This window comes from Mastigoproctus giganteus, chromosome 12 (assembly GCF_048544385.1).
Source record: "Mastigoproctus giganteus isolate SK-2022 chromosome 12, ASM4854438v1, whole genome shotgun sequence".
Lineage (NCBI taxonomy): Eukaryota > Metazoa > Arthropoda > Arachnida > Uropygi > Thelyphonidae > Mastigoproctus > Mastigoproctus giganteus.
This window is the reverse complement of record NC_143586.1, coordinates 66684511-66711357: the sequence shown is the minus strand read 5'-3', so window position 1 is coordinate 66711357 and position 26847 is coordinate 66684511. Positions and strand designations below refer to the sequence as shown.

At 36.1% G+C, this 26847-nt stretch overlaps 1 protein-coding gene across 1 annotated transcript in view; it reads right to left on the bottom strand.

Annotated features, from left to right (window-relative positions):
• Positions 1-26847, bottom strand: part of eIF2Bdelta (eukaryotic translation initiation factor 2B subunit delta) — a 139994-nt gene that overhangs the window by 71857 nt on the left and 41290 nt on the right. The window contains exons 5-8 of the mRNA XM_090385680.1: positions 23168-23359; positions 14520-14705; positions 7970-8114; positions 1912-2026 (exon numbers count right to left, since the gene is read on the bottom strand). Of these exons, the coding sequence (XP_090241806.1) occupies positions 1912-2026; positions 7970-8114; positions 14520-14705; positions 23168-23359 (638 nt within the window). The remainder of the gene's footprint in view (positions 1-1911; positions 2027-7969; positions 8115-14519; positions 14706-23167; positions 23360-26847) is intronic.

The window sequence follows — 26847 nt, the reverse complement described above, 5'->3', positions numbered from 1 at the left end:
TATAGTAATTTGTATTAAGGTTATAGTAAGAATGCCATTTTTCAAAACTAAGTTTTACAAAATGGCATTCTCACTGCAACCTTCTTTCTTATGATGACTTTTCGGCATGCCAACATGATGCTTAATGGATTAACTTACATGATTGTAAAATTCTCCAAGTCAGAGCAATGAATGCTATAAAATATTTAAGTTTGATATATTGTAACCGACTGCAAAAATTTTATGAATGTGCATGTCAGTGCATTAAGCATCATGCTAACATAGCAGAATTCATCAAATAGTAACAGAAATGGCCATTGAGAACTGCAGTTGAAACCAGTGACAAAGCTGTGTGTTCTTTGTTTATTGTCACAGCAGTCATAAGTTTTGCATTTATTGCATTTCTCACAAATTTATATTAAATTCATTTACAGTGGATTTTGCTTCAAACACATTAACAGATATAAAATTTTACAAATACGGAACAACCTGTGAACCTGAAATTTCTTGTAGAAATTCATAACTACCTACTGGAAGTTATGAATTTCTACAAGAAATTATGAGTGGAGCAATTGATTTTCTGAAAGAAGATAAAACATCAATAATGATCCTCAATTCTGCCATCTGATGATGATGAAAAACTGATGAAAATGTTGAAAAAGTGCAGGAACTTGTTCACTGACTGAAGGATGGCTATAGAATGACAGCAGAACAACTGGAGCTATATGAAGAGAGGTTCTTCAAATTTTAACCATCAATCTTGAAATGATGATGCCATTGGTTCACACTACACTATCAGTAAAACAATTTCTGATGGAAAAATGGATTCTTTGGAGGAGGTTTCTTGTCCAGCAGCATATATTGAGGGCACCAAAACTTAGTAAATATGCTTCAAATCATGGGAGAAGCAAGTGGCTTTGTATAGAGCAGCCCTAGAGAACTACTTTAAAATAACTTGAGGGGGGGAGGCAAAAACAAATAATTTACAAATAAAATTTTAATTTACTTAAGGCATTCCTGGAACTTTCCAGCCATAGGTCATATGGCGATAAATGTAGAATATGTCAGGATTTGCAGTGAAGACATAGAATTAAGAAAAATTACAGCTGATATGTCACTGTTGTTATTTCTTTGATTTTACAGTAACTAAGGCCATGCAATTTACAGACATATTCTGACAGTAAACCGCATGGAGCTTATGATCAGTGTGCCTCTTTGCTGCAGGAAAAACTGAGTTTCCAAGTGTGGAAAAAAGGGGGTTAAATGGTGTACATATTTTCTTAACAGTTTCACAAGCTGCTAAAGAAAATATGCCATTCGTGTATGGCTAAACACTTCAAAACTTATTTAGAGAAATGAGTCATGGTATAAAACCTGGTCAATAATTTTACACACAATTAAAAATGAAATCCTGTTTGATTTGATAAGCCACTTTCACTGTATAGGCACTCTTCGATCAGATTATCCTTGAAAATTACCTCTGATACATTACACTCACTTGAATAGTAATATAATCTACTACTAGAAATAGAGCTGCATATGTTGCAATCTCTCAAGGTCTACATCAGTGCTGAACTACATAGAATGAACATCCTTCCATCTCCATGCTCTCTTACAGCAAATAATTAATACTTCAATTAATTACTACTGTGGCTATGGAAAAACCCTGTGTTTCCATAGCCACAGGTTGATTTATATGCATGGGAAAAAGGCTAGTATGTTGGGCAGTAGATGGTATGGTTTCATGGCACAGAGAGGAAGAAACTAGAAATAGATTACTAGTTAGGAAGCAAAAGATTACAATGCAGAATGAAACCAGTTAAGCAACTAAAACCTAATAAATAGAGGGCCCAAAAAACCTAATCAGACAAAAAGATGGAGCATAAAAGTTACTTTAACTTAATTAACATTTAAAACTGTTTTCCATAATACCTGTTTTAAAGCATAAAGCATGGCAGTACATCGTGCATCAGCTCCACATATAGTACCTTCAGCCATCTGAAGTCCAGTTCTAATTACTGCAGGATGCAGGTCAAAATTTAGCAAACTGTAATAAATTATAAAAAAAAAATCATATCCATATCTGAAACAATTATAACAAATTATAAATTTCCATAATACGAAGTATATTCAAAAAGTTGCTGGAATTTTAATGTAAAAGTTTATTGAGTGAAAAATTGGGCTTATTAACCTAATCAAAGCCCCTTCCTTCTGCATGCATGTGCACACATACTTGCTTCACTGGTCTTCCCAAGCTTTGAAACATTCTTTAAAATTGTGTTTTTTAGTGCACACATGGTTGCTTCAATGTTTTCTTTGACGTCATCCACCATAGCGAAATGACAACCTTGAAGCACCATTTTCAGTTTAGGAAACAGTCAGAAGTCAGATGGCGCAAGGTTGTAGGAGTAGGGAGGCTGCTGAATGACCATGATTTTTTTTGCAGCCAAGAACTGCTGCTGAACTGCCATAACCACGTGACTAGGTGCATTGTCATGGTGCAGGATCCAGCCAGCCTTCCATTTCTGAAGTCATCTTTGGCTCATATTCTCATGCAAATGTGTCAAAACATCAATGCAGTAAGCAGAAGTACTGCTTCTCCCCCCTAGTCACACAAATTAGTGATGCATTATGCCCTTATCGTTAAAAAAAAAAAAATTTGGATTTTGTTGCACGAGACTTCCTGGGCCATGGGGGCATTTTTTTTTTGTGTGTGCCATTCAGATGATTACACCTTGGTCTTGGGATTGTAAGCAAACACACAACTCTTGTCCCCAGTAACCACTTTTCTTAGGAAACTCAGATACCATGCAGATTTTTTGAAAAAAATCATCTGTGATGGTTTTATGCAGTCTATTTGATCGTCCAACAGGCATAGAACAAACTTTGCACACATGCAACCCATCCCTAAATCTTGTATCAGGATTGTGTGTACTGAAACTACTGACAGTCCAACTTCATGACCAATCTCAACAATAGAATTCACCTATTATTTTGCATGGGTTTTGTTCCTTCACATTTTTGTCATTTTGTAATGTTGAAGGGTGTCTACTGTGAGGTTCATCTTCCCTTTTTTCTTTCTGTATGTGTTTAAAACAATTAAACCACTCATATTTGTTTCTTCAATGCATCATCTATATAAAATTTCTGTAATGCCTGCAGTGTCTCTGTAGCACTTTTCCCAAGTTTAAATAAATTGATACTATCACGCTGTTCAAACTGTGACATTCCACAATTAACCAGTTGTGACACGAATGAAGTGGTCAGCCAGTTCCAACTTACTTGGGATGCATGCACCAAGGTGGATGTCAATGCCCCATGAAACTTTACAGCTGTAGCACAAACCATTTAAATACCAGCGGGTGATTCTGGGAACTTTTTGAATGTATTACGCATGTCTCTTCCCTTCACACCTCTTTTTCATAAAATACCATAGAAAAAACAAATGAACTGCATTTAAAAAGCAATGAAAACAATGGGAGGAAAGGAGTAAATGTCTACTAAGGATGTCAGAAATTCCAACTGAACTCATTAAGAGTAATTTACAATAACTTAAATGTATCTAAAAGAGCAGCGAAAATATGCTGTCCATATTGAAATTTATTAAGGTGCTAATGATATTTCATTATTATATTATTATTTTATTAATATCACTTTATTAATAAAATCCTCTATACAGCCACTAACTAGGAGAGTGAATACATTTGCCAACAAGGTTCTGAAAAAAACAAACAAGATAAATTTACATAGTACAATATGAGGCTGTTTAAGTGGTATAACTGGGATTAGAGGGTTGCCAGATACTATCTTCTTCCAGAGCTTGGAATACCAAGCCAAAAATGTACTGAATCCACACAAAAAATTACAATAATATAACAGGTGAGTTAATAACATATTATAAACTCATGTTCCTTTTCTGCTTTCAAATCAAGAAATGGCAAGTTTGCAAACACAAATTTGATTGCAAAATAAGATCATATGAAGAAGACATGATAGATGTAAAGACAGAGGCTCTACGAGTTTAAGTTTGAGACCCAATTGTCTTTATAAGAAAATTTCCTGTAGGGTTTTGCTCAGAGGTGATGTGATGCAACACATCTTGGAACTTTAGTTGTTTTCGATATTTTGAATGGAACAGAGAAATTAAATTCCTCCGTTCCATTCCATAATTCAATTGTAGAATGCTAACCATTCTGTCCAAAGAAATTTTGGCTAAGGTAAAAAAAGCCAATACGAGAATGACGAAAAACATTCTATAACTTACGCGGAAAATTAGTTTCCCGATACCAGACTCTAGCGCTGCTCGCTCGGTAAACAGATGGTAGGTGTTATCAGTCTGGAACCGAAATCGAGAAGGATATATTGATTGACAGGTAAGCGTGGCAAACAATGAAATGATTGGTGGTGAGTGCGACAGATGACAAGCTACTGTGTAGTCATTGGTTGGCATTATAAAGTGTATTTATGAGTAAAGAACGGTGCATAATAGTTTTGTGTTGAACAGTAAAGAGGTAATAGTAGCGATGAATCTTTTAAAGATTGAAGAAATTTGTATGGAAAATAAAACGGTTGATTTTTTGATGAAAACTAAATTAATAAAACTTTCAATCTGTTCATTTTTATGTTCTTCACTATGTTTTTTTCTCATTATTAAAAGCAGATTTTTGGAGATCATGAGTGTTTTTATTATACTGTTGATTTAGGTTTGGTTACGAAAAAAGGAAAAGGTTTCTTTATTTTTTGTAACCTGACCTTAAAAATAAAAGTACAGTAATAAAAAATTAATATTTTGTTAACAAACAATTTATGCACTATTCCACCCATGATTCTAAAGAAAAAAGGTTAGGTTACCCCCTCCACTTTGGGATGGGGTCAAGCTCCCATGGGATTCAAGTGGAGGTAACCTGACCTTTTTTTCACCATTATGGGTGAAAAAAGGTCAGGTTACTTCCACTTCTGAATGCTACTAAAATGATACTAAACCAATGTTATCGTGTGTTCTGTTCGTGCACCAATCAGCACATCATTTGCCATGCCTACTTGTCAATCAATATCTCGTTCTCAACTTTGCTCCAGACCGATAACACCTATCGTCTGTTTACCAAGCGAGCAGCGCTAGAGTCCCGTATCAGGAAATTAATTTTCCATGCAAGTTATCCGACGTTTCTCGTCGTCACCGAAATTTTTTTCTCCTATAGCTCCCTCTGGCAGTCACTTCATTATCTTGATTTTAATTCATTAACACATTGCATATTTGACTTCTGACATTTGTAGCATCATTGACAATAGTGAGGCACTTTTCCAATGTCTCTTGGACATCAGGGGTTCTTGATATGACAAACTTTTAGCACAGTTCATCAATGAGCAACGATTTTACCCTAAAGATACCCTAAAGAAAGATGAATCAAGTTCTTGTTCAACATCAACATCTAAAAATAATGTACATGTACTTGTAGATGGCCACAAATTATGGAATCCATGAATTAAAGCATCTTGATCAACCTTGTTTCAGGCCCTTTGCAGTACTCCAGATGGCATCTTTCACATTAAATCTACGTTGAAATTCCTTTATTCCTAAACCTTTATTGCATTCTGTCAGAATTTATTTATTCATTATTAATGCTTTTTCAAAAATTCATTCTTATAACATGACTTGAGTCACTAAGAAATTCATTGATTAAGAAGCTGGATGGGATGGTTGAGGCAACTCATAATTTAGATTGTGTAAAAAAAAAAGTGGGACTTGGCAGATTGTAAGCGGAAATGAACATCACTGAGACTGAAATCAAGACCACATATAATTGTGAGATGAATTATTAATTTTTCGGGGGGTTTTCAGATAAATTTGCACTATTAGCTTAACTATTCATAAAGCATTATAGCAGTTGAGGTAAGAGTTGGGGAAAACATGTTGGGAATTAACAAAATTTTGGATCTGGCATACACTCAGCAAGAGAATATATCGAGCTCTTCACATAACATGGCCCAGCAGTACCTTTCCAGATACACACTATCTGGACTTCAACCAGATAATAGACAATCTAGGAGCCAGTGTTCAGACAATCTAGGAGAAAACATAGGAGTCAATTTCACAGGCTGGCCATCCCTCAAAATGTAAGGAATAATGGATCTCATCTTGATGGTTATCATAAACTCAAGAGGCATGACCCATAATGCACGATAGGAGAAATGGGGAGATGCTGGAGCTTTGCTCTGGAGAGTGTAAACATGGTTTTCACCCTTCAAGCCCCCATAAGCCACTCTGTTCATAAGAGATCTTTGGTTACTGTTGCTACCACTGTTTGATGGCTTTCTTCACTTCACTCTTTGCGTGAAATCAATGTCCTGCCAGATTTTTTTTTTTTTTGTCTTCCAAAAAGGTGAAAATTGCAAAGTGGGAAGTCCATGGTGTATGAAGGATGCTCAATCATTTCCCAGTACAGTTCCTGGATAGTTTTCCCAGTGTTCTGTGTCATACAATAACATCAGAAAGGTGTCATTATGTCATACAGTAAGTAAAATTATGGTCCAGTCTCTTGTTTTTGATAAGCACATCACAGTCAACCTTAAGGATTTGTGTGTAATTTTGTGAGTTGACTGTTTCACCTCTACATATGAAATAGCACAGTAGCAGTCTCTGTAAATCAAAGAACAGAATACACAAGGCTCCCCAAGGCTTTTGAAAACTTTGAATTTTTATGGTCATGGTAATGACTGCATGTTGCTTTGTTTGCTCTCAAGTTAAAATTGCCTATAGCATGTCTCATCTACAGTTATGAAGTGATCCAAGGGTGATTTGCTTCCTCTTCATGTTAGCTGCTGCAGACAATCCCATTTGTATAGAGTTTTGTTCATTATTGAGACACTTGGGAATGTACTTTACACAGGACTTCCTGTACTGTAATTTGTCAGAGTTGATGGTGTAAGCAGACTCATGACTGATATGTAGCTAACTGGGCACATCATCAACTGCTGTATATTGATCTGCCCTGAAAACATTATTTGCTAAGACAACAGTTATTTTGTAACAACTGTGAGCAAAGGTCATGTTCCAAGTTTTTACCTCTTTGCAGTAATGATTTGTCCATTTGTACACTCATGAGCATGACATACATTTGCTGATGTACAACTTTTCAAACATTGGCAAGTTTCTTCTGGAGAGACATGCTCACTCTAAGAAACCGAGTAACAGCGTATTGCACTAGTCTGGATGCATCTGTTTCTGCACTGTTCTCCATACATACAAGACAACAGAAGCACTAGTATCAATCACTAAATTCATAGCCATAGCAGTACATAATTTAAATTTAGACCATCTAAATATTTATCATTTTTATTCAACTGATCTTTGTACTTTAGTAATTACTGCTATAATATGGTCTTAATATAAATGTATATAGTTTTTGTGGAAGATCTGTTTATATGAATATTCATTATATGAATTCTTTATATGTATATATGAATATTGCCATTTATATGAATGGCAAGTTTATAAGGATATTTGCATGACATTAATGGACTGTTATAGTCATGTTAAACAGAATATTTAACAAAATAAACAAAAAGTAAGTGATAGTGATTGGTTTTGATTCTTAAACTTCAATAACTGAAACAAACATGTAGAAAACTACATACTTTTTAAAAATATATAGATTTTCATAAAATTAAACTGGACCATCTTAGTTTTTCTGTACTTTTGCTAAAAAGATATCTTCTGCATTTTTCGGTTTAGGTATTTAACAGTATCAAAAATTTAAGTATGTATTTTAAAAATGGTCCTTTGATCATAAAATAAGATAAACTACCCTGGAAAATTTTGCATATTAATTTTAAATTATAGTAAAAATATTAGTTAATTTTGTTAACACAATGATTTCATAAAATGTATCCATAAAAATATAAAAATAAATTACTTCCTGCATTATATCCTTTTTTAATATATTACTAATTAATGTATTCAACCGAAAAATAATGAGAAAATAACACTGACCCTATGGGTGGAGAAGTCTGTTGATGTTGAATAAGATTAGGAAAAATTGAACTTTTTAGATGCTTGTCTGTTCTTGTGAATTCTCCAGATTTCTTGAATGTTTTTTTCTCATCATATACTCTTCTGTTTTCAGTTTTATTCTGTTCTAAAGATAGAAATTTAACAAACGTGTATATATATATATATATGTGTGTGTGTGTGTATACATAATACATTAATATATATTACAATTTAATTCTTGACATCTCTCTCTCTCTCTCTCTCTCTGCTCCCACTTTCACAATTATTTACATTACACATCCCTCTGATATCAGATTATTACAATATACAATATTGTTATATCATATAATAAATTTGTTTTATGTTTCACAGTGCAAATTTTGTTCTAATTAATAATTTTTTTATTGTTTTACAGGAATTTAATTACAGGTAGTTTATTGTACTGAGACTGAGAAATGAAGAAACTGGAGATGAAAGCCTTTAAATAATTTATGCTGTCATGGTGAACACTGTTAAGAAGAATTTGTGCCTGTTTATGATGGATCTGGAGTAAATCCAATATTGTGTTATAAGAAACAATGTCTAGCACTTTCATACCAGCAGTCTAAATAGTGGAACCTCCCTTCCCAAAAAAAAAAAAAAAAACATCAAAAAGGCCCAGTGTTTCTTTGGCTGGGAAAGTCATGGGTTGGACTGATCATCAAGGTAAGTCTCTCATTGGTTATGCTTAAAACTTATGGGAAACCCTTCATTCATCATTTAAATATGTGTAAACTGCATGCCAGTTAGGGCTAAAAGTCATTTATTATATCTGAAGATTTAGTTGATTCAGAAACCACAGACACATGAAGATTCAGTGCATTCTATCATGGTTTATATTTTCTTTCTTAAAAGCCAGTTTTATATTTTGTGAGAGGGGCTGTGCAACTCTCATCCAAAATCACGGAATATTAAAAACAACAGGAACAGTAGAAAAAACATGACTAGCATAAAAAAAACAACAATATTTAACAAAAGTCACAAAAGAGGTCATGAACACAAGGAACTCATCCTCTGAGAATAAAAGAAGAGATGGCTGAAAGTATAAGGAGCACAGTTCATGAAGCATGCAAGTTGTCAGTGGAAACTTTCATGGAGAAGATCCAAGAAATCAGAAGAACATTCATAAGTATATCAGCAATCAATAAGAGAGCAGCACAGTCTTGGGTTCAACAGTAGAGCAGCTTCACATGAGCCATCACAGTCACCATTGTGAAATGACATTTTTTTTTTTTTTTTTTTTTTTATGTCAACCCCAAACACGAGAGGTATTAGAACCTATAGTACTTAGTACCTTGCTTGGGTTGGAGGTTGAGAAGACGAAAGAAGATATTTGTTGACATTGGATTTGAACTTCTGTAGCGTGTAATTTCAGAAAATACGTATGAAGGAAGGTTGTTCCAGAAAATGGCAGTTGAATGAATAAACGAGGAAGATGAAAAGTTGGTTCTGTGGGTTTGAAGTTGGACAATAAATGGATGTTGGCTGGTGGCGGCACATGTTCGGACTGTTTTGAAAGAGAGAACGGGAATTATAGAAGCCAATTCAGAAGAACAGTGCCCATGGAAGTATCTGTAGAAGAGGCATGCAGCAGAAACAGTACATCTATGAGACAGCAAGTGGAGAGACTCTGTTAGAGATGAATCATTAATTAACCTAACTGCCCTCTTCTGAATGGAATCAAGCAGCCTGAGAGAGGTTTTGGGGGCACCACCACAGATGTGGGAACAATATTCCATGGCAGGGCGGATTTGCGATTTATACAGAGTGAGCAGCTGTTTGGAAGAAAAGTAACGCCAAGAGCAAAAGAGAAAATCAAGTTTTTTGGATGTAGAAGAAGCAATATTTGTAATGTGCTTGTGCCAAGAGAGATTAGAAGTCAGGATAATCCCCAAAAGAGATATATCATATTGCCTAGAAATCGGAGTGTCACTAAAGATAAGCATAGGAGCAGAAGAATCCTTTTTGCAAGATATAAGACAAGACTGAGTTTTAGAAGGGTTGAAATCAACTACATTGTCTTTGTCCCACTGGAGAATTACCTGAAGATCAGCATTTAAGGAATTGGTAGCAGATTTTCGAGAAGTTGAAGCTGATTGAACAGGGCAAGGTTTCTCAAAATGGGAAATGGAATGCAATGTGCTATCATCGGCAAAACTATGGATAGGATTTCCAGTCAACGGAAGAAGGTCATTAATATACAAGAGGAAAAGAGTGGGGGAAAGAACTGAACTTTGGGGAACACCAGCATTAATGGAGAAGTTAGAAGACAGAGAGCCGTCTACCATCACCCTCAGTGAGAGATCAGAGAGAAAACTGGATAACCAATTACTAAAAACAGTTGGCAAACTATAAGATGGAAGCTTGTTTAGAAAACCTTTATGCCAAACACGATCAAAAGCCTTTGAGATGTCAAGAGCAACTACTTGTGTTTCACTGAACCTTTCCATTGAATTACACTGATCGACACTGACGGAATCCATACTGGCGATCGTTGATCAGATGGAAGGTTTCTAGGAGTTGGCAGTTAATTGAGTTCTCCATTACTTTAGAAAGAGTAGAAGTAATTGCAATGGGACGATAATTGGATGGGAGGGATTTGTCACCCTTTTTAGGAACCAGCTGGATATGAGCAAATTTCCAAGCAGAAGGAAAAACACCTTTGGAATAAGAAAGTGAAAAAAGGCAGCAAAGAATAGGAGTAAGTTCAGGAGCAGAGGTTTTGAGAACAAGTGGAGAAATACCATCGGGACCTGGAGCTTTCTTAGCATCAAGATTCATCAAAATCCTTCTGACATCCTTTTGACGGAAGACCACAGGGGGCATTGAATAGAGCGTGTTGGGAATGGTGGGAGGTGTTTTACCAAGATCATTAATACATTAGTTGAAAGAAAAATGGGATGTTAGCAGGTCAGCTTTATCCTTGGCTGAAGTTACAACAGAACCATCTTGTTTGGACAGAGATGGGCAAAAGTTGCGGTCAATATCTTTGGCAAGAGACCAGAATGCTCGGCTACCATTAGGGCAAGAAGCAAGTTTTCTACTCTTAGCCTGTTCAAACTCTAGTTTGGACTGATTAATAACTGCTTTACAATTGTTGCGAGCTTTGGTGTAGGCAGAAAATGAAACTGAAGAATTAGAAACAAGCCAATTATGATATGCAATGTTCTTCTCTTGAACAGCCTTAGCACATTTATTGGAAAACCAAGATTTAGATAAAGGAAGAGATTTTAAAGTGGAGTGTGGAATAAAGGATTCCATTCCTGCAAGAATAATTTCACTGACACGATCTGAGCAAACGTCGACATCAGAAGTTTTGAAACAGTAATCCGACCAAGGAAAAGAAGAAAAGAAGTCTTGCAGGTCATCCCATTTTGCATTCTTGCAATGCCAAACAACACGAGGTTGGGAATAGCCATGAGATAAAGGTTCCATTGGAGAAGAGACAATCACCAAGTTGTGATCTGACGTGCCTAAAGGACCTCTCATTTTGACTGTGTACTTAGAAGGGTTGTTTGCGAGAAAAAGATCAAGCATATTGGCTGTATGATTAGGATTGTCCAGTATTCTTGTAGGTAAATGAACAATATGTGCAAGGTCATTAGTAATTGCAAAAGCCTCAGCATCTCGACCAGCTGGATCGGTGTGACTAGAAAACGGAAGCCAGCTGGAGTTGTGGACATTAAAATCACCAAGGAAAATTATCTCACTGTTAGGAAAGTTGGACCGGAGAAAGTAAAGCTCCAAAGAGAGGAAGTCAAAGAGCTCCAAGTGATTAGTAGAGTTGGGAGAACAGTAGAGACAACAGATGAATTTGACACAATGAGGTAGAGAGATTTTAAGCCAAAGAAGATCAAAGAGAGGAGATTCCAAATTGCCAAGTCTCTGACAGGGAATATCAGAATGGACATATGTACAAGTCCACCTTTGAGACGAAAGAAATCATACAGCGAATAATTTGGGCATCTGAAATGAGCAGTAGTTGAATCAACTGATAACTGAGATTCTGTCAGAAAAAGTACATGGAGTTTGGCAGACTGCAAGTGGAAATGGACATCATTGAGATTAGAATTGAGACCACGTATATTTGTGAAATGAATTAGGAAGTGCTTAGGAGGTATAGATCTTTTCGCAAATAAGCTTGCTCTATTAGTTTGACAATTCATGGTGTATTCAATAGTAAGAAAAAGTGGGTGGGAAATGCTGTATGAAGTAATGAAATTTTTGGATATGGCATACACATGATAAGAATATACCCAGATCCTTGACATAATGTGGCCTCGACAATGCTCCCTGAATACACACTACTCGAACTCCCTCCAGTCACTATCTGGCAGAGTAGAGGTAGCAAGATTATACACTAGCTGATCCGAAAGCCTCCTAGGGAATTACCAATAGGTTCAGTCCGGTGTACTAACTAGCGGCTGGCCTGCGAACACCGTTTTAGATCTGTACCCTCGATACGTAAGAAATATTGGATCTCGCCACGATGTTCATCATAACCTCAAAAGTCATCAATCATACTGCATGATGGAAGAGATAGGGAAGGGTTGAGGGCTGATTTAGAGTGAAGTTATTCACGAATGTCAATTCATGGGCCATAGAACAGTGGCACAAGTTACTATGTAGAGACAAATTTAAAACAGTGTTACACTCCAATGGACATGTCTTCATATGGAGATTGGTCAATGAGAACTTCCTTGTTGGGGGTGTATTGACCAAGGAGTTTGTTGGAGGCAGTTTCAGATTATTCAGACTTGATCTGTAGGTGGTAGTGCACAAAACTATGAAGTCCATGAACTACTTGGGCATTCTGGGCACTACCTATATGATGGCAATATTCAAGAAACAGGCCTGGTTAATATCAGGAAGACAATTCTCTATGTTATATAAGACTGGTTTGGGGACAATTATATTAAATAATTAAACTTCACACCAACCAGTACTTGAAAATATTTTAATACTGTAACTAAAAACACTGTATTTACAATAAAATGATTAAAACTAGTTTAAAATATTTAAAATATATAAATAAAAACAATTAAAATATGACTGAAAACAGATATTAAAAATGAAAATATACCGTAACAACTGTAGCTTTCGGAGACGGCAGTCTCCTTTCTCAACATCGTACATTTTGCTGTATGCCACATCCTTAAATAGCAGGTCCACGGCATTCGTCACATGGTTCCCCAAGAATGTGATTGGTATTTCCCATTTGCGCACCAGAACCGGAAATGGCTCGGGAGCACGCTACCCAAAACCATTCATCGTGTCCCAAGACAACCGTTTCAAAGAGAGGGTGTAAACGTACACCCTTATCTCTATTAATGGTATTACTGGCTGCCCCAATGCGTAAGCTTTCAAGCCATTTACGGTTCTGGAACCGTAAATGGCTTGAAACCATCATATCTAAAAATGAAAATTTACACTAAAGAATCAATATTAATATTTAAATTAGCATGGGGAGATCTGATGTTGCTTCTCCCAGAAATGCTCTGCCACAGCAGACTTCCCGTAATTTAGCAGCATTTATCTTTCTGAATTATAGAATAATTTCTTTCAACACAGAGTTAAAATTCACTTTAATGAGACTCGAAAAAAGTACCTGTTATAATGGTTGCTTGTTAATTCCAAATTACAGGTTAAAAAATGAACAACTTTTCAGATAACTCATTGTAAAAAGTTATGAAGAAATTATTTACAATATACAATTACAATCATAAACACAATAAAATATCACACTTGCCAAAAGTATCTCTCTTAACCTAACTTTTTAACAAAAAAAGTGAACAAGTACAGCTACTTGATGGTATTTAAAACACACCATTCCCTCCAAATGCCTGTCCAGTTCCTCCTTAAATTTATTCAACCTATCAATTTCCACAACGACAGATGGAAGTTTGTTCCAGCAATTAACCACCCGCTGGCTAAAGGCAAATTTCCGCACATCTATTCTACATCTGTCTTTTCTTAATTTGAATTTATGCCCCCTTAGGTTCGTAATCTGAACAAGTGGAAGGATCCCATCAGAATTCAGCATGCTCAACCCATTCACCTTATACACCTCAATCAGATCACCGCGCAGGTGCCTAGTCTCCAGCCACTGCAATTTGCAGAACTTAAGCCTCTCTTGGTAAGAGGATCCCTTCATTCCCCTCACCAATCTTGTTGCCCTTCTCTGTACAAGCACAAGTAAATCTACATCCTTCCTAAAATGAGGCCTCTAGACCTGTACGCAGTACTCAAGGCGTGGCCTGACCATTGCCTTATACAGAGGGACAATCACCTTCTCCCTGCTAGCAAAATTCCTATTTCATGAAGATTAACTTAGAAAGATTATTTGATAATATCCCAAAGTTTAATTATCAAGTAATCTTTCTAAGCTAATCTTCATGAATTACATATAGTTATTAAATAGTTTTAACCATCATATCTAAAAATGAAAATTTACACTAAAGAATCAATATTAATATTTAAATTAGCATTATAAATAAGACTGCTTGCCTACCTTGCTTTTGGTTAGTTTTATTAGATATTACAATACTAGGTGAAGCTTTTGCTATCTGTGCTGGGAGAGGCTTATCACCTGCTGCCATTTCTTTCTTTGATGCTTTAGCTGCTCGCTGAGCTTCTTGCAAAGCTCTTCGTTCAGCTTTAAGTTGAGCCTTTGTCTTCTGTGTTGAATCCTTTTTTTCTATAAATATTTAAAACAATCAGCTACACGATTTATTATGAATTTTTGAGAGGTCTTTCAAAATTGATAAAGGCAGCACAAGAAAAAGCATACAATAAGAAAATGAAAATATATATACATAATGATGGTATGCTCAAGCAAATAGCTGATTTTTGAATATATTTTGTAACATATTCAATTTCAACAATTTAATATTTATTTTTTGTGGTTGTAGTAATCAAAATTATTAATAAGCATGTGTACATACAGTATTTACCCTATTTTTACTTGTGCAATTAAGCCTGAAACCTTGAGCTCGATCAAACAAAAAAGTCATTAAAGTTAAACATTTCATGCACTAAAAAAGCTTAATTGTAAACAAAACATATTATGGGATGGTCTGCCAATTTCTAACTAATATTGCAAATTTTTTCAAAAATCCATTTGAAGCTTTCTTTTAACTGCCTTTACATGTTTGTTGAGTAAAATTTAGTGCATCTGTTAAATGATGATGGTATCTTTTTCTATTTATGAAATTAATTAATACAGCAAATATTTCAAGTAAATCTGATTTAAGTCTTTCTTCTTATTCAAATCAATAATCACAAATTACAAAATATATCTGTTTCATTTATCGAGACGTACGTTCACTTTGTGACATTATCAGTGAAATATGGTATTCTCTTATCTCTAAACATTAAAATAGTTTTCCTCCTAGTGATATTTATTCAAGCCAATGGGATAAGAGGGCGGGGCAATTACGTCACTTATTCGAGCCTCCATAACATTCACCAACCTTGTGCATGTGTTCACTGTCTAATATATGATCATGCTAGGCATCATTTGATGTTCCACTGAAATGTCAGCTTATGAAGGGACCCAATATAGTTTGTATATTTGTTTATAGTTTATATGTAATATAGTTTAGTATTTTGTCAATATTTTAAATATTTGTATAGTTTGTACAGGTGTATCTGGAATCTGTGATGTTTGATTTGCTAATTACAGTACTAACATAGTAATTAAAAGAATGCCACGACCGAGATTGTCAATTCCGAGAGAAGACGAGGCCCTCATGAGTCTTCACAGAAATATAGAAACATGCTGAAAGGTTATGAGCTTATTATAGAATAAGTTCAATGACAACGGAGCAAGTGGAAAATCAATGCCACAGGAAGCTGGAAGATAATATGGATGAAGAACAGGCCGAAAATCAGCGAACTGTTAAACGGCTCAGATGTAACGTAAATCTTCACAAGATCCTGATAACAAAGAAACCACTGAAGTATCATATTGCGAACCACTGACGTATCATATTATTCATCTTCCATAGAGGTGATATGGTAGATGAATGTCAACATTGTGGTGGATTATCTTTTCATGGCAAACTCAGAAGAGCTGCACATTTGTGTTGTAATGGAGGAAAGGTGTTTGCCTATGGCAGATACCTATCCAGATGCTTTAAGGACTGTTGTTTGACAACACGGAAAAAGGGGGAGATACTTCTGAGAAAACATTTCAATTTACAACAATTTTTACGGCTTCTCATCTTTTAATGGCGAAAACACAGACTTTCAAGGTGGCAGCGGCCCTTATATGATGCAAATACAAGGAAGTGCCACGGTGAAAGGAACAATGAGTTTAATGTACGTTAGAGATATTACAAAATTGGAGTAAATCTATATTTATGACGACAGAGAAGCATTGATGAAATGAGCTGAAAGAGTGAAAAGGACTGATCTCTTGGAAATCATTCAAAGTATAACAAACGAAAACCTGTACATGAAAATTCTTAAAACCCTTTACAAAGTGTATGAATCTGTTGAAGACAAAGAAGTGAGTTTGGCATTCTACAGCAATCCTAAAGACCACCTGCAAATTTATAACAAACCTACCTGTAATGAACTGGCTGCTATTATAGTGTCGAAGGATGGCTAGGAAAAGCAGGGAAAAGCAGCATCGGATCTCTTTCTGGGAAAAGCAGCATCGGATCTCCCCTGAAGACGCGGTCATTACCGACCGCGCCCATGGATTTTGGGAACGCAAGTGGCTCGAGAGCTTGCGAATCGGTTCATCCAGTCACAATACTATTAATAGGGACAGGGGGATCCGTTTACACCCCCTGTTTGAGGCAGTTGTCCTCAGAAGGGATGACCGTTTCTGTTTGACACGCTCCCGAGCCACTTCCATTTCCGATACGCGCATGGAGAATGTAGATCATGTGTCTGATGATCACGTGCATGAGTGCCATGGACCGGCTACTTAAGGATGTGTTGTAGCACTGGTAGTATGCTGAAGAAGGAGACGGCAGTTCTCCGAAAGCTCCAGATTGTATTGTTTTATCGCTTTTAACCTAGTTTATTTTAATTAATTTTATTGTTTTTAACTATATTTTAACTATAATTTAATCAGTGTTTTATTTTATTTGCATCATATTTCATTGTATATTATTTCATTGTATAGTAAATTTTTAGTTTAATTCCTGGCTGGTGTCTATCATTAATTATTATAGTATGGAAATTCCCAGCCCCATAGGCCTGTTTCAAGATGGATGGCTAGTTGTTAGAAAAGATAGACTTGTGAGTCTATCCAAAAAGTGATCAAGAAAGCAAGATAATGAGTTTGAAATCTCCTCATTTAGACCTAATGTTATTCTCCTCTGATGTTTCCTGGCGGAGAAATGGGATGGAATTACACACTGAAACAGAAAGACCATACGGAGAAGGTTACAGCAGTACAGTATTATGCAAACAGCTTGACATCCTGAAAGGACTCGAAATTGAATCAGATGTTGTGTTTGCAAAGGCTCACTCAGCATTATATCGCAATGGCTTATCCGAAAGTAGAGAAAAGTCGATTGTTTTATATAAGGTATAATCAAAATAAGATCAGAGCGGAACGTATGTCCGGGGTCGAAGAACACGTTCAAAACAGTCTATTGAATTAGGCAGATCCTTTCAAATTAGGAAAAGCCTTAATCCTCCCTTCGAGTTATCCATCAACAGTCTGACCCCTTCTGGACTTCCACCTCCAGTTGAAAGAGGGCTTTTTGGTGATGCTCATCTGGAATATCTGCATATCAGATGGGTTGTGTAACAGAACCTTCTTGATCATAAGGTGGATACAATGAACGATTCTCCATTGTGAGATCCTCACCGGCGACAAGAAAGGAGACATCTTTCATATTCATAGAATCACCTTAGACATGAGAGGAAACATGGATATGTCTTTCATTCTAAAGAGACTTGAGTTCCCTGTCAGAGTAGCATTCGCAACGACGATAAATAAGTCACAAGACAGACTTTTGACTACGTTGGATTGTTCGTGGTCAATTTGTGGCCCACTGACTGAAGACTTCATATTCAGTCATGGACAACTATACGTAGCTCTTTTGATATCCACAAGCAAGGCTGATATACAATGGGCCGACAAAGGACCTAAACATATAAAGAACACTGTATTCGAAGATGCATTATGAATTGAGATGTGTTCTGTTTTGTAACAATAAAAACTATCTCTTAGCTCTAAAGTTTTCTTCCTTAAATCCCTTGATTCCAACTTCCTTGAATTAAAGTGATGTATACAGAGTAAAAGTCCTCAGCCTAAAGCTGTGCAAAAGAAGCCAGCGAAGTTCCCCCTAGTAGAAAATTAAAAAAAAAAAAAAATTTTTTTTTGTATTAGTATTAGTAATGGTGAATGAAACAAGAATTTTCATTCATTGAGACATGCATTCACTGTGACTTTATCGATGAAAAATGGTATTCTCTTATAGAGAAAAAAAAATAAATAAATAAAATAAAGTTCAGTAAAAGTAGTGGCAAATGATGCAAGAAAACAAGTTTATAAAGCATCAGCAAAAAAAAAAAAAAAAACATTTCTACCTATGGACCTGTCCATCCTCTCCATTAATTTGTCTAGTTCCTTGAATTTATTCAAACTATCCATCCCACAACAACAGATGTAAGTTTGTTCTAAAAAGTCAACCACCCACTGACTGAAGACAAACTTCTGCACATCGATCCTTTCTCAATTTGAATTTATGCTCCCTCATGCCTCCGCAGCCGAGTGGTCAGGAGTAGACCGGGGTTCAAGCCCCTGACTGCTGAATACGGTCGATCTGCCAACCCGCACTGGACCAGCGTGGCAGATTATGGTCCATTTAACCTCAGCATGAATTGTTGAGGAGGCTTCCATCCTGCAGTGGGTTGATAATGGCTGCACTTTACCTTTTTTTTTTTTACCATGTATGTAGTCTGAACAAGAGGAGGCATCCCATCAGCATTGCGCTTGCTCAATCCATTCAAGGCCTTAAACACCTCAAGTGAATTGCCTTGCAGTGTCTAGTCTTCTGATGCTGTAATTTGCAGAAATGAAGCCTTTCAGACACAGCATGAGTTTAAGGGAAAGTCTTGTCTGACAAATTTGATTGGATACTATGTGGTTACAAAAGAACTGGATACAAAAAATAATTTTTATATCATATACTTGGATTTTGGGAAAGCTTTTGACACTGTTGTGCACGGAAGACTACTGCACGAATTGGAGCAGAATGGTATTAAGGGTAAGTTGCTACAATGGATAAAAGGGTGGTTGAGTGGGAGAAGACAGAGAGCAGTAATCAATGGACACTGCTCTTTGTGGACTAATGTTATTAGTGGAGTCCCATAGGGTTTGGTGTTGAGCCCACTGTTGTTTTGTATATTTATCAATGATATTGATGAAGGTATATTAGGCTTAGTGTCGAAGTTTGCAGATGATACAAAGGTTGGCAGGGTTGTTAATGACAGTAATGGCAGTGTGCTACTGCAACAGGATCTAGAAAATTTGGGCAGATGGGCTGAGAAGTCGCAACTGAAGTTTAGCATTGACAAATGCAAAGTACTGCATATGAGTAGCAGTAACCCCAGAGGAATGTATCAACTGTATGGTAATACACTTATGGTGGTAGAAAATGAAAAAGACCTGGGAGTAATTGTGCAGTCAGATATGAAGTTTTCTGAGCAATGCAGACAGGCTGCCAGAGCAGGTCATGGGGTTTTGTCAATGATATACAGGAATTCTGCTAGTCAGGCCCTGCCTTGAGTACTGCATACAGGTCTGGAGACCTCATTTTAAGAAGGATGTAGATTTGCTTGGGTGTGTACAGAGAAGGGCAAAAAGATTGGTGAGTGGAATGAAGGGGTCCTCTTACCAAGAGAGGCTTAAGTTCTGCAAACTGCAGTGGCTGGAGACTAGGCACCTGCGAGGTGATCTGATTGAGGTGTATAAGGCCTTGAATGGATTGAGCACACTGAATTCTGATGGGATTCTTTTGCTTGCTCAGATTATGAACCTAAGGTGGCATAAATTCAAATTGAGGAAAGACAGTTGTAGAATAGATGTGCAGAAATTTGCCTTTTGCCAGCGGGTGGTTAATTGCTGGAACAAACTTATATTTGTCATCGTGGAAGTTGATAGCTTAAATAAATTCAAGGAGGAACTGGACAAACTTTTAGAGGGAATGGTTGTGTGATTTTTTTTTATATTTTTGGCTGGTGCTACATACACTTGCTTTCTTGTATCACATGCCTCTATTACTATTGGTAAGATCACCCTTTTGTTTCCTAATCTCACTGCCCTTCTCTGCACTTGTTCCAGCAGATTTACATCCTTTGAGGCCTTTAGACCTGTATGCAATATTCAAGATATGGCCTAACTATTGCCTTGTAAAATGCCATAATCATTTCCCTATCCCTACTAGCAAAATTCCTGTATATCATTGACAAAACACCATGAGCTGTTCTGGCAGTCTGTCTGCACTGTCAGAGAACTTTACATTTGACTGCACTCTCAGAGAACTTTACATTTCCACTATCCTGAGTGTAGTACCACTGAGTTGGCATGTTAATCTGGGATTAGAGCTATCCACATGCAGTACCTTACATTTGTTAATGTTAAATTTAATTGGCATTTCTCAGTCCATCCAAGATTATTTTGGTCTTGTTGTAGCATAGCCTGATTACTGTCATTAAACCACCCTGACAGCCTTTGTATCATCAGCAAACTTAGATAGACATTAAGCTTGATATACCTTCATCAATATCATTAATAAATATGGAAAACAAGATTTATTTATACTAAATTTTAAAAGTTTTGTATATTCTTATAAGATGATGTGCAAGCATTTGGAACATAATTTTTTTTATACTTATTGGTAGAATTACCTGTTTGACTGCATAGTGACAAAACTCAAACTCAATTAAGACCAATGCATTCATTTAATTAGCCTGCCTATAGGGGAAACACAAACTAAAAAGTAACAATTTAAATTCCAGATTTGAGCTTTGGCCAAATCAAATTAGAAAATATAAGCATGTATGTCAAACTGAAAAGGTATCTCTCTATACGTTAAAAAAGTTTTCCTCCTAGTGATATTTATTCAAGCCAAGAGGACAAGGCAATTACATCACTACAAATGCAATTAATTACTGACAACTGCCTCCATAACATTCACCAACCTCATGCACATGCCCTGTCTAACATTTGATGTTTTGTATATATTAATGAATATTGTATACAGTATTTGTAAATAGTTTAGTATTTTGTAAATATTTTAAATATTTACAAAATTTGTAAATATTTAAAATATTTTATTTGTATAGTTTGTAAATATTTCAGTACTTTAGTCTTGCTCTTTCGGCTGCAATAGTATTCCTCATACTTTATGGAACCCGAAACAAAAGGCCTTTTCCTAAGCGCATCTTTTTTTGGAGTTGTCATCTAGAAAGTTTAAGGCTCTGAGAGGTATCAGTAAAATGAATGAGGACGAAATTTTCAAGATTATAAATGAGGCTAGAACTAGGGGACATAAATTCAAGTTACGGGGGGGAAATGTTTAGATTGGACTGCAGGAAGTTTTATTTCCTGCAGTCCAATCTTTTTTGCAGGAAGCCAGCGAGTTATAAATTATTGGAATAAGTTGCCTGCATGGGTGGTAGAGGCTGACAGTTTGGGGAAATTCAAAGGTCATCTGGATAGTATCTTCGGGTCAGGAAAGTGCATAGGATGATAGGTTTAATTTCCTTTTCTTTTATTAATTATTATTTATTTTATTTATTTTTATTTATTTATTTATTTTTTTATCATTGTTTTATTCGGTTTTTTTTTTGCTGGCGCAGCATAAGCCATAGGCTTTCTTGCACCATGCGATTACTAATACTAATACTAAAGTGGAGTACATAGGGAATACTGTTTGTCAGTGGGGATGTAGAATTCAATGTGGAAATGCTGTAATTTTTTAACTTTATCAAAGCACTGGGAATAATTATTGAATTTTCATATATTCACCATGATAAATTTTGCACATATGGGCTCAGAAGTCACTAGTCTAGATAGCATAAAGAGTATTTAACACAAATTACACTATGCTATTCAAAAGTAATAGTTGAATTTTCACTATTATTTTAAAAAAAGTTATACATTTCTATCCTCAGAGTGAGTGGAGAATATTCAAGGTCATAATTTGCCTTTATATTGTTACTATAATAAGAGTGACATCACAACTCCACAAAAGAAACATGTGACACAAAAACAAAAATTCAGTATAAATGAAGTATGTTCTGGAGACACGTGAAAATAGTTGTAAGAAGAAGAAAGGGAACAAAAGTAGGAACTGCAGAACACAAGGCTCCAGATGGACTCTTAACACAACACTTCAGATGGACCAGTGAAACAAAATACAAAATAAACAATAAAGTTGGGAAACATGTTTCCTCTTGGAGTAAAAAATCACTAGTAGCAACTACAGAAATCTACTTGTGTTAAGAAATGGAAAAATGATATCAATGGCACAGGTATATACTGGTCTTGCAAGGTCTTATGTTCTTAATCTTACTGTATCTTTAAAAAAATATAAGTTTAAAAACCTAAATGATAATTTCTATTGTTTTACTGAAATTTATTTTATTATTGCTGGCTCTTTTATTGTATGTTAAAAGATAGATATACATTTGTGTACTGTGACATTTAAGGACATTTGACTGGTCATTAACTTATAAAAACTTAAAATTTTAAAATAACGAGTGGTTTAAGGGTTTTTTTTTTTTTTTTTTTTTGTTTAAATTTTGAAGCATGTATCATATTTTCATCTTATCTTGTATAGAATAAAATACAAAATACATCCATTAATCTGATGGTCATGTGTATGTTTTGGGAGGGGGGTAATAGCATTTATTTATTCAATCATCACTGCTGCTCTCAATCTGGTAAAGGGTTCTCCAGTTGGAATCTGCTTGCATGAGGTTTTGATACCAAAAGTTTCCTTCAATTAAAAAAAAAAAAAAAAAAAACGCTACTGCTCAGAATATAAGCATGGTACAGCCTAATAAACATTAATTAGCTGTTTCTGGTATGTGATAATAAACTAAGAATTAAATTTCTCTTACCTGTAAAGACTGATTAATTACTTATTACTTACACTCTTTATGCCACAATAAATCTCTTACCTGGTTCATGACTGATATTGCTTTCTATCACACTGGGAACAGAAGTAGAAACTTGTGCTCTTTGTGGAGACTTTTCATTAGCAGAGCCTAATCCATTTTTCAATGAATTTGATGCCTTTTGAGTTTCGTATAAAATTCTCCTTTCTTCTTTAAGCTGGGCTTTTGTTTTTTGTATGGGACGATGATCTGTAACTAGAAGTTTTACTAATAAACACATCATGTCAATGTTGTGGCAATAATAACTTACTTTATTAAAAATATGTAAAATATTAAATTTAATTTAGTTACAGTCTCTGCACAACTATCTGCTTGGACAGTGAAGATGAGAAATAAGAGCTTTGTATGCTCAGTGATAAAATTTTGAACACTAAATGAATTTCATGTTCAGCAAAAGGAAGTACTATAGATTATGACTTTCTTAATGAGTTTAACGAGTCCCAGAATGAGTTTCAAAATTTCAGTAAGAGTAACTAAGAGCATTTGTAAAAAAAATTTTTTTTTTTTTAATTTGGTAGTTATTGGCACATCGGCTTCTGTGACCATAATGCACCTACCAAGTTTTTTTTTGCAGTACTTTGATCCAAGCCCGAGGCGGGGTTCGAACCTGCGACCTTTGGGTTGCTAGGCAGGCACTTTATCCACCCGGCTAGCCCGGTTGGCAACTAAGAGTAAGAACTAGTGCATGTATACTTGCATGTACACCAATGTTAGGAGTATAGTAAATAAATTTGATGAATTTGAAGTGCTGGTTAAAACATCCAAGGCAGATATTGTTGGGATATCAGAGACATGGTGTCACACAGATATAAGCAGTGCAGAATTGGAATTTGGGGAGTACAATGTGTACAGAAAGGACAGTAAGGGAGTAGGGGTTATGCTGTTAGTTAAGAAACACAAAATCTAAAGAAGTGCATCCAGTTGACACAGGTGGACAGTGCAATGTTCAGTCTGTTTGGTGTGACATAAGCACTGTGAAAGCAAAAATGAGGGTAGGAGTTTGTTATAGGCCTAATGACTCTGATGAGTACAATGAACAATTATACAGAGAAATAGAGTGGGCCAGTAAATCAGTGTCTTATAATGGGGATTTTAACTTCCCTTGGAAGCTACTAGGCTTTTTTTGTTCCAACTAAGAAATACTGTTCTAGGTTCAGGCCCAAATGGATGTCAGATGGACTGATGAGACTCATGACAGAGAAGAAAAATGCACGGGATGCACATAAATTGTCAGGCGATACAGAAGCCTATGGTAGATGCAAGCTAATCTGTAATCAAGTCACAAAGGAGGTTAGGCAAGCGAAGGCAGATTATGAAAAATCTTGGGCAAAGTATGCAAAGAAAAACAGCAAAGACTTCTTTACTTATATAAACTCTAAAAAGGGATGAATCAGATTGGTCCACTTGATACCAATGGTTTGACTGTAGATGATCAATCTCAGATAGCTGCCAAACTAAATGAATATTTTGCATCTACATTCACACATGAGGAGTTATTCAAGGAGAAGAGGGCCAGATGTTTATCAAACTCTAACAAGGAGTTAAATGATTTTGTAATAACCGAGAGCAAAGTGGAGGAGAAATTGAAGTTAAACATAAGAAAGGTGTCTGGGTTAGTGGGATCTATCCAGTTATATTAAAGGAGGTGGCAAAGGAGGTAAGCAAACCCTTAGCCATAATTATGAGAGCATCCTCGGACTCAGAGAAAGTCCCCATGGACTGGAGATGTGCAAATGTATCTCCAATTCACAAAGGGGGATCAAAGAACACCTGGGTGACAAGAGTAATTACTGACCTGTTAGTTTGACTTCTGTTCCAGGAAAAAGAATGGAATCACTGGTTAAAAAAAAAAAAGCATTTCAAAATCATCTAGACAAGATAGCAGTAATAATTCAAACACAGCATGAGTTTGTCAAGGGGAAGTCTTGTCTGACCAATTTCATTGGATACTATGATGTGGTTACAAAGGAACTGGATGCAAAAAATAATTTTGATATCATATACTTGGATTTTAGGAAACCTTTTGATACTGTTTCATATGGAAGACTACTGAACAAATTGGAGCAGTATGGCATTAAGAGCAAGTAGCTACAATGGATAAAAGGATGCTTGAATGGGAGAAGACAGAGTGGTAATCAATGACTACTGCTCTACATGGACTAAAATTATTAGTTGTGTCCCTCAGGATTTGGTGTTGTTGTTTTGTATATTTATGAATGATATTGATGAAGGTATAACAAGCTTAATGTCAAAGTTTGCAGATGATACAAAGGTTGGCAGGGTTGTTAATAACAGTAATGACAGTAAGCTGCTGCAACAAGACCTGGAAAATTTGGGCATATGGGCTGAGAAGTGGTAACTGAAGTTTAACATTGAGAAATGCAAAGTAATGCATATGGGTAGCAGTAACCCCAGAGAAATGTACCAACTGGGTGGTGTTACACTCAGGGTAGTGGAGAATGAAAGAGACCTGGGGGAAATTGTTGTTGTTGTTGTTGTTATTTGGTTTTTAGGAGCATTAGCAACTAAGGCCATATTGCTCCGGGATATGCGGTGGTCATTTCCTGACCTTTCCGCATCCTCCGTATTTGGTGATGACGGGCTCGAACCCCGGTCTAATCAAGAAACATGTGCTACGCACTGCTGCTCCTTCCCACCTGGCTACGGAGGCGCCGGGGGAAATTGTGCAGTCAGATATATTTCTGAGCAGTGCAGACAGGCGGCCAGAGTAGGTCATGGGGTCTTGCCAATGACATACAGGAATTTTGCGAGCAAGGATAAGGAAGTGATTATCCCCTTGTATAAGGCAATGGTTAGGCCACATCTTGAGTACTGCATACAGGTCTGGAAGCCACATTTTAGGAAGGATGTAGAGTTGCTAGAAAAGTACAGAGAAGGGCAACAAAACTGGTGAAAGGAACAAAGGGGTGCTCTTATGAAGAAAGGCTTAAGTTCTGCACATTGCAGCTTCTGGAGACTAGGTACCTGCAAGGCAATCTGATTGAGGTGTATAAAGCCTTGAATGGAATGAGCAAGCTCAATGCTGATGGGATTCTTCCAATTGCCTCTCGCTCAGATTATAAACCCGAGAGGGCATAGATTCAAACTGAGGAAAGACAGTTGTAGAATAGATATGCAGAAGTTTGCCTTTAGCCAGAGGGTAATTGATTGCTGGAACAAACTTCCATCTGTTGTGGAAGTTGATAGCTTGAATAAATTCAAGGCAGAAATAGACAAACATTTGAAATGAATGGATCAGTGAAATGGGAAGGATTTTTTTTTGGCTGATGCTGTATAAGCTTGCTTTCTTGAATCATGTGCCTCTACTAATGCTAAGTTGAAGTTCTTTCACCAGAAGTAAGTTTCTTGTTTCAAAAGTATTGATAACTAAATATGTGAATGTTTGAATTGCTTCAGCCTTAAACTTCTACTTGTAATGACAAAAATAAATTGTTGTCCATCATCACATAAAATTTGAATCAGTGGCCCTTCTTTCTTCAGTAAACTTTTTGAACATCAGAGAACTGGTTGTAACTTCATTTCACTGACTATTTCTTTAGAAGGAACACAAATTTGTAGTTTGAAAGAAAAGTTCAGAAAGTTCAAGAAAGAAATTTCAGCAACTTTTCTTTCTTGGAATAGATATAGTTAAGAAAAATTTCTGCTTCCCATTAAGAAGTACT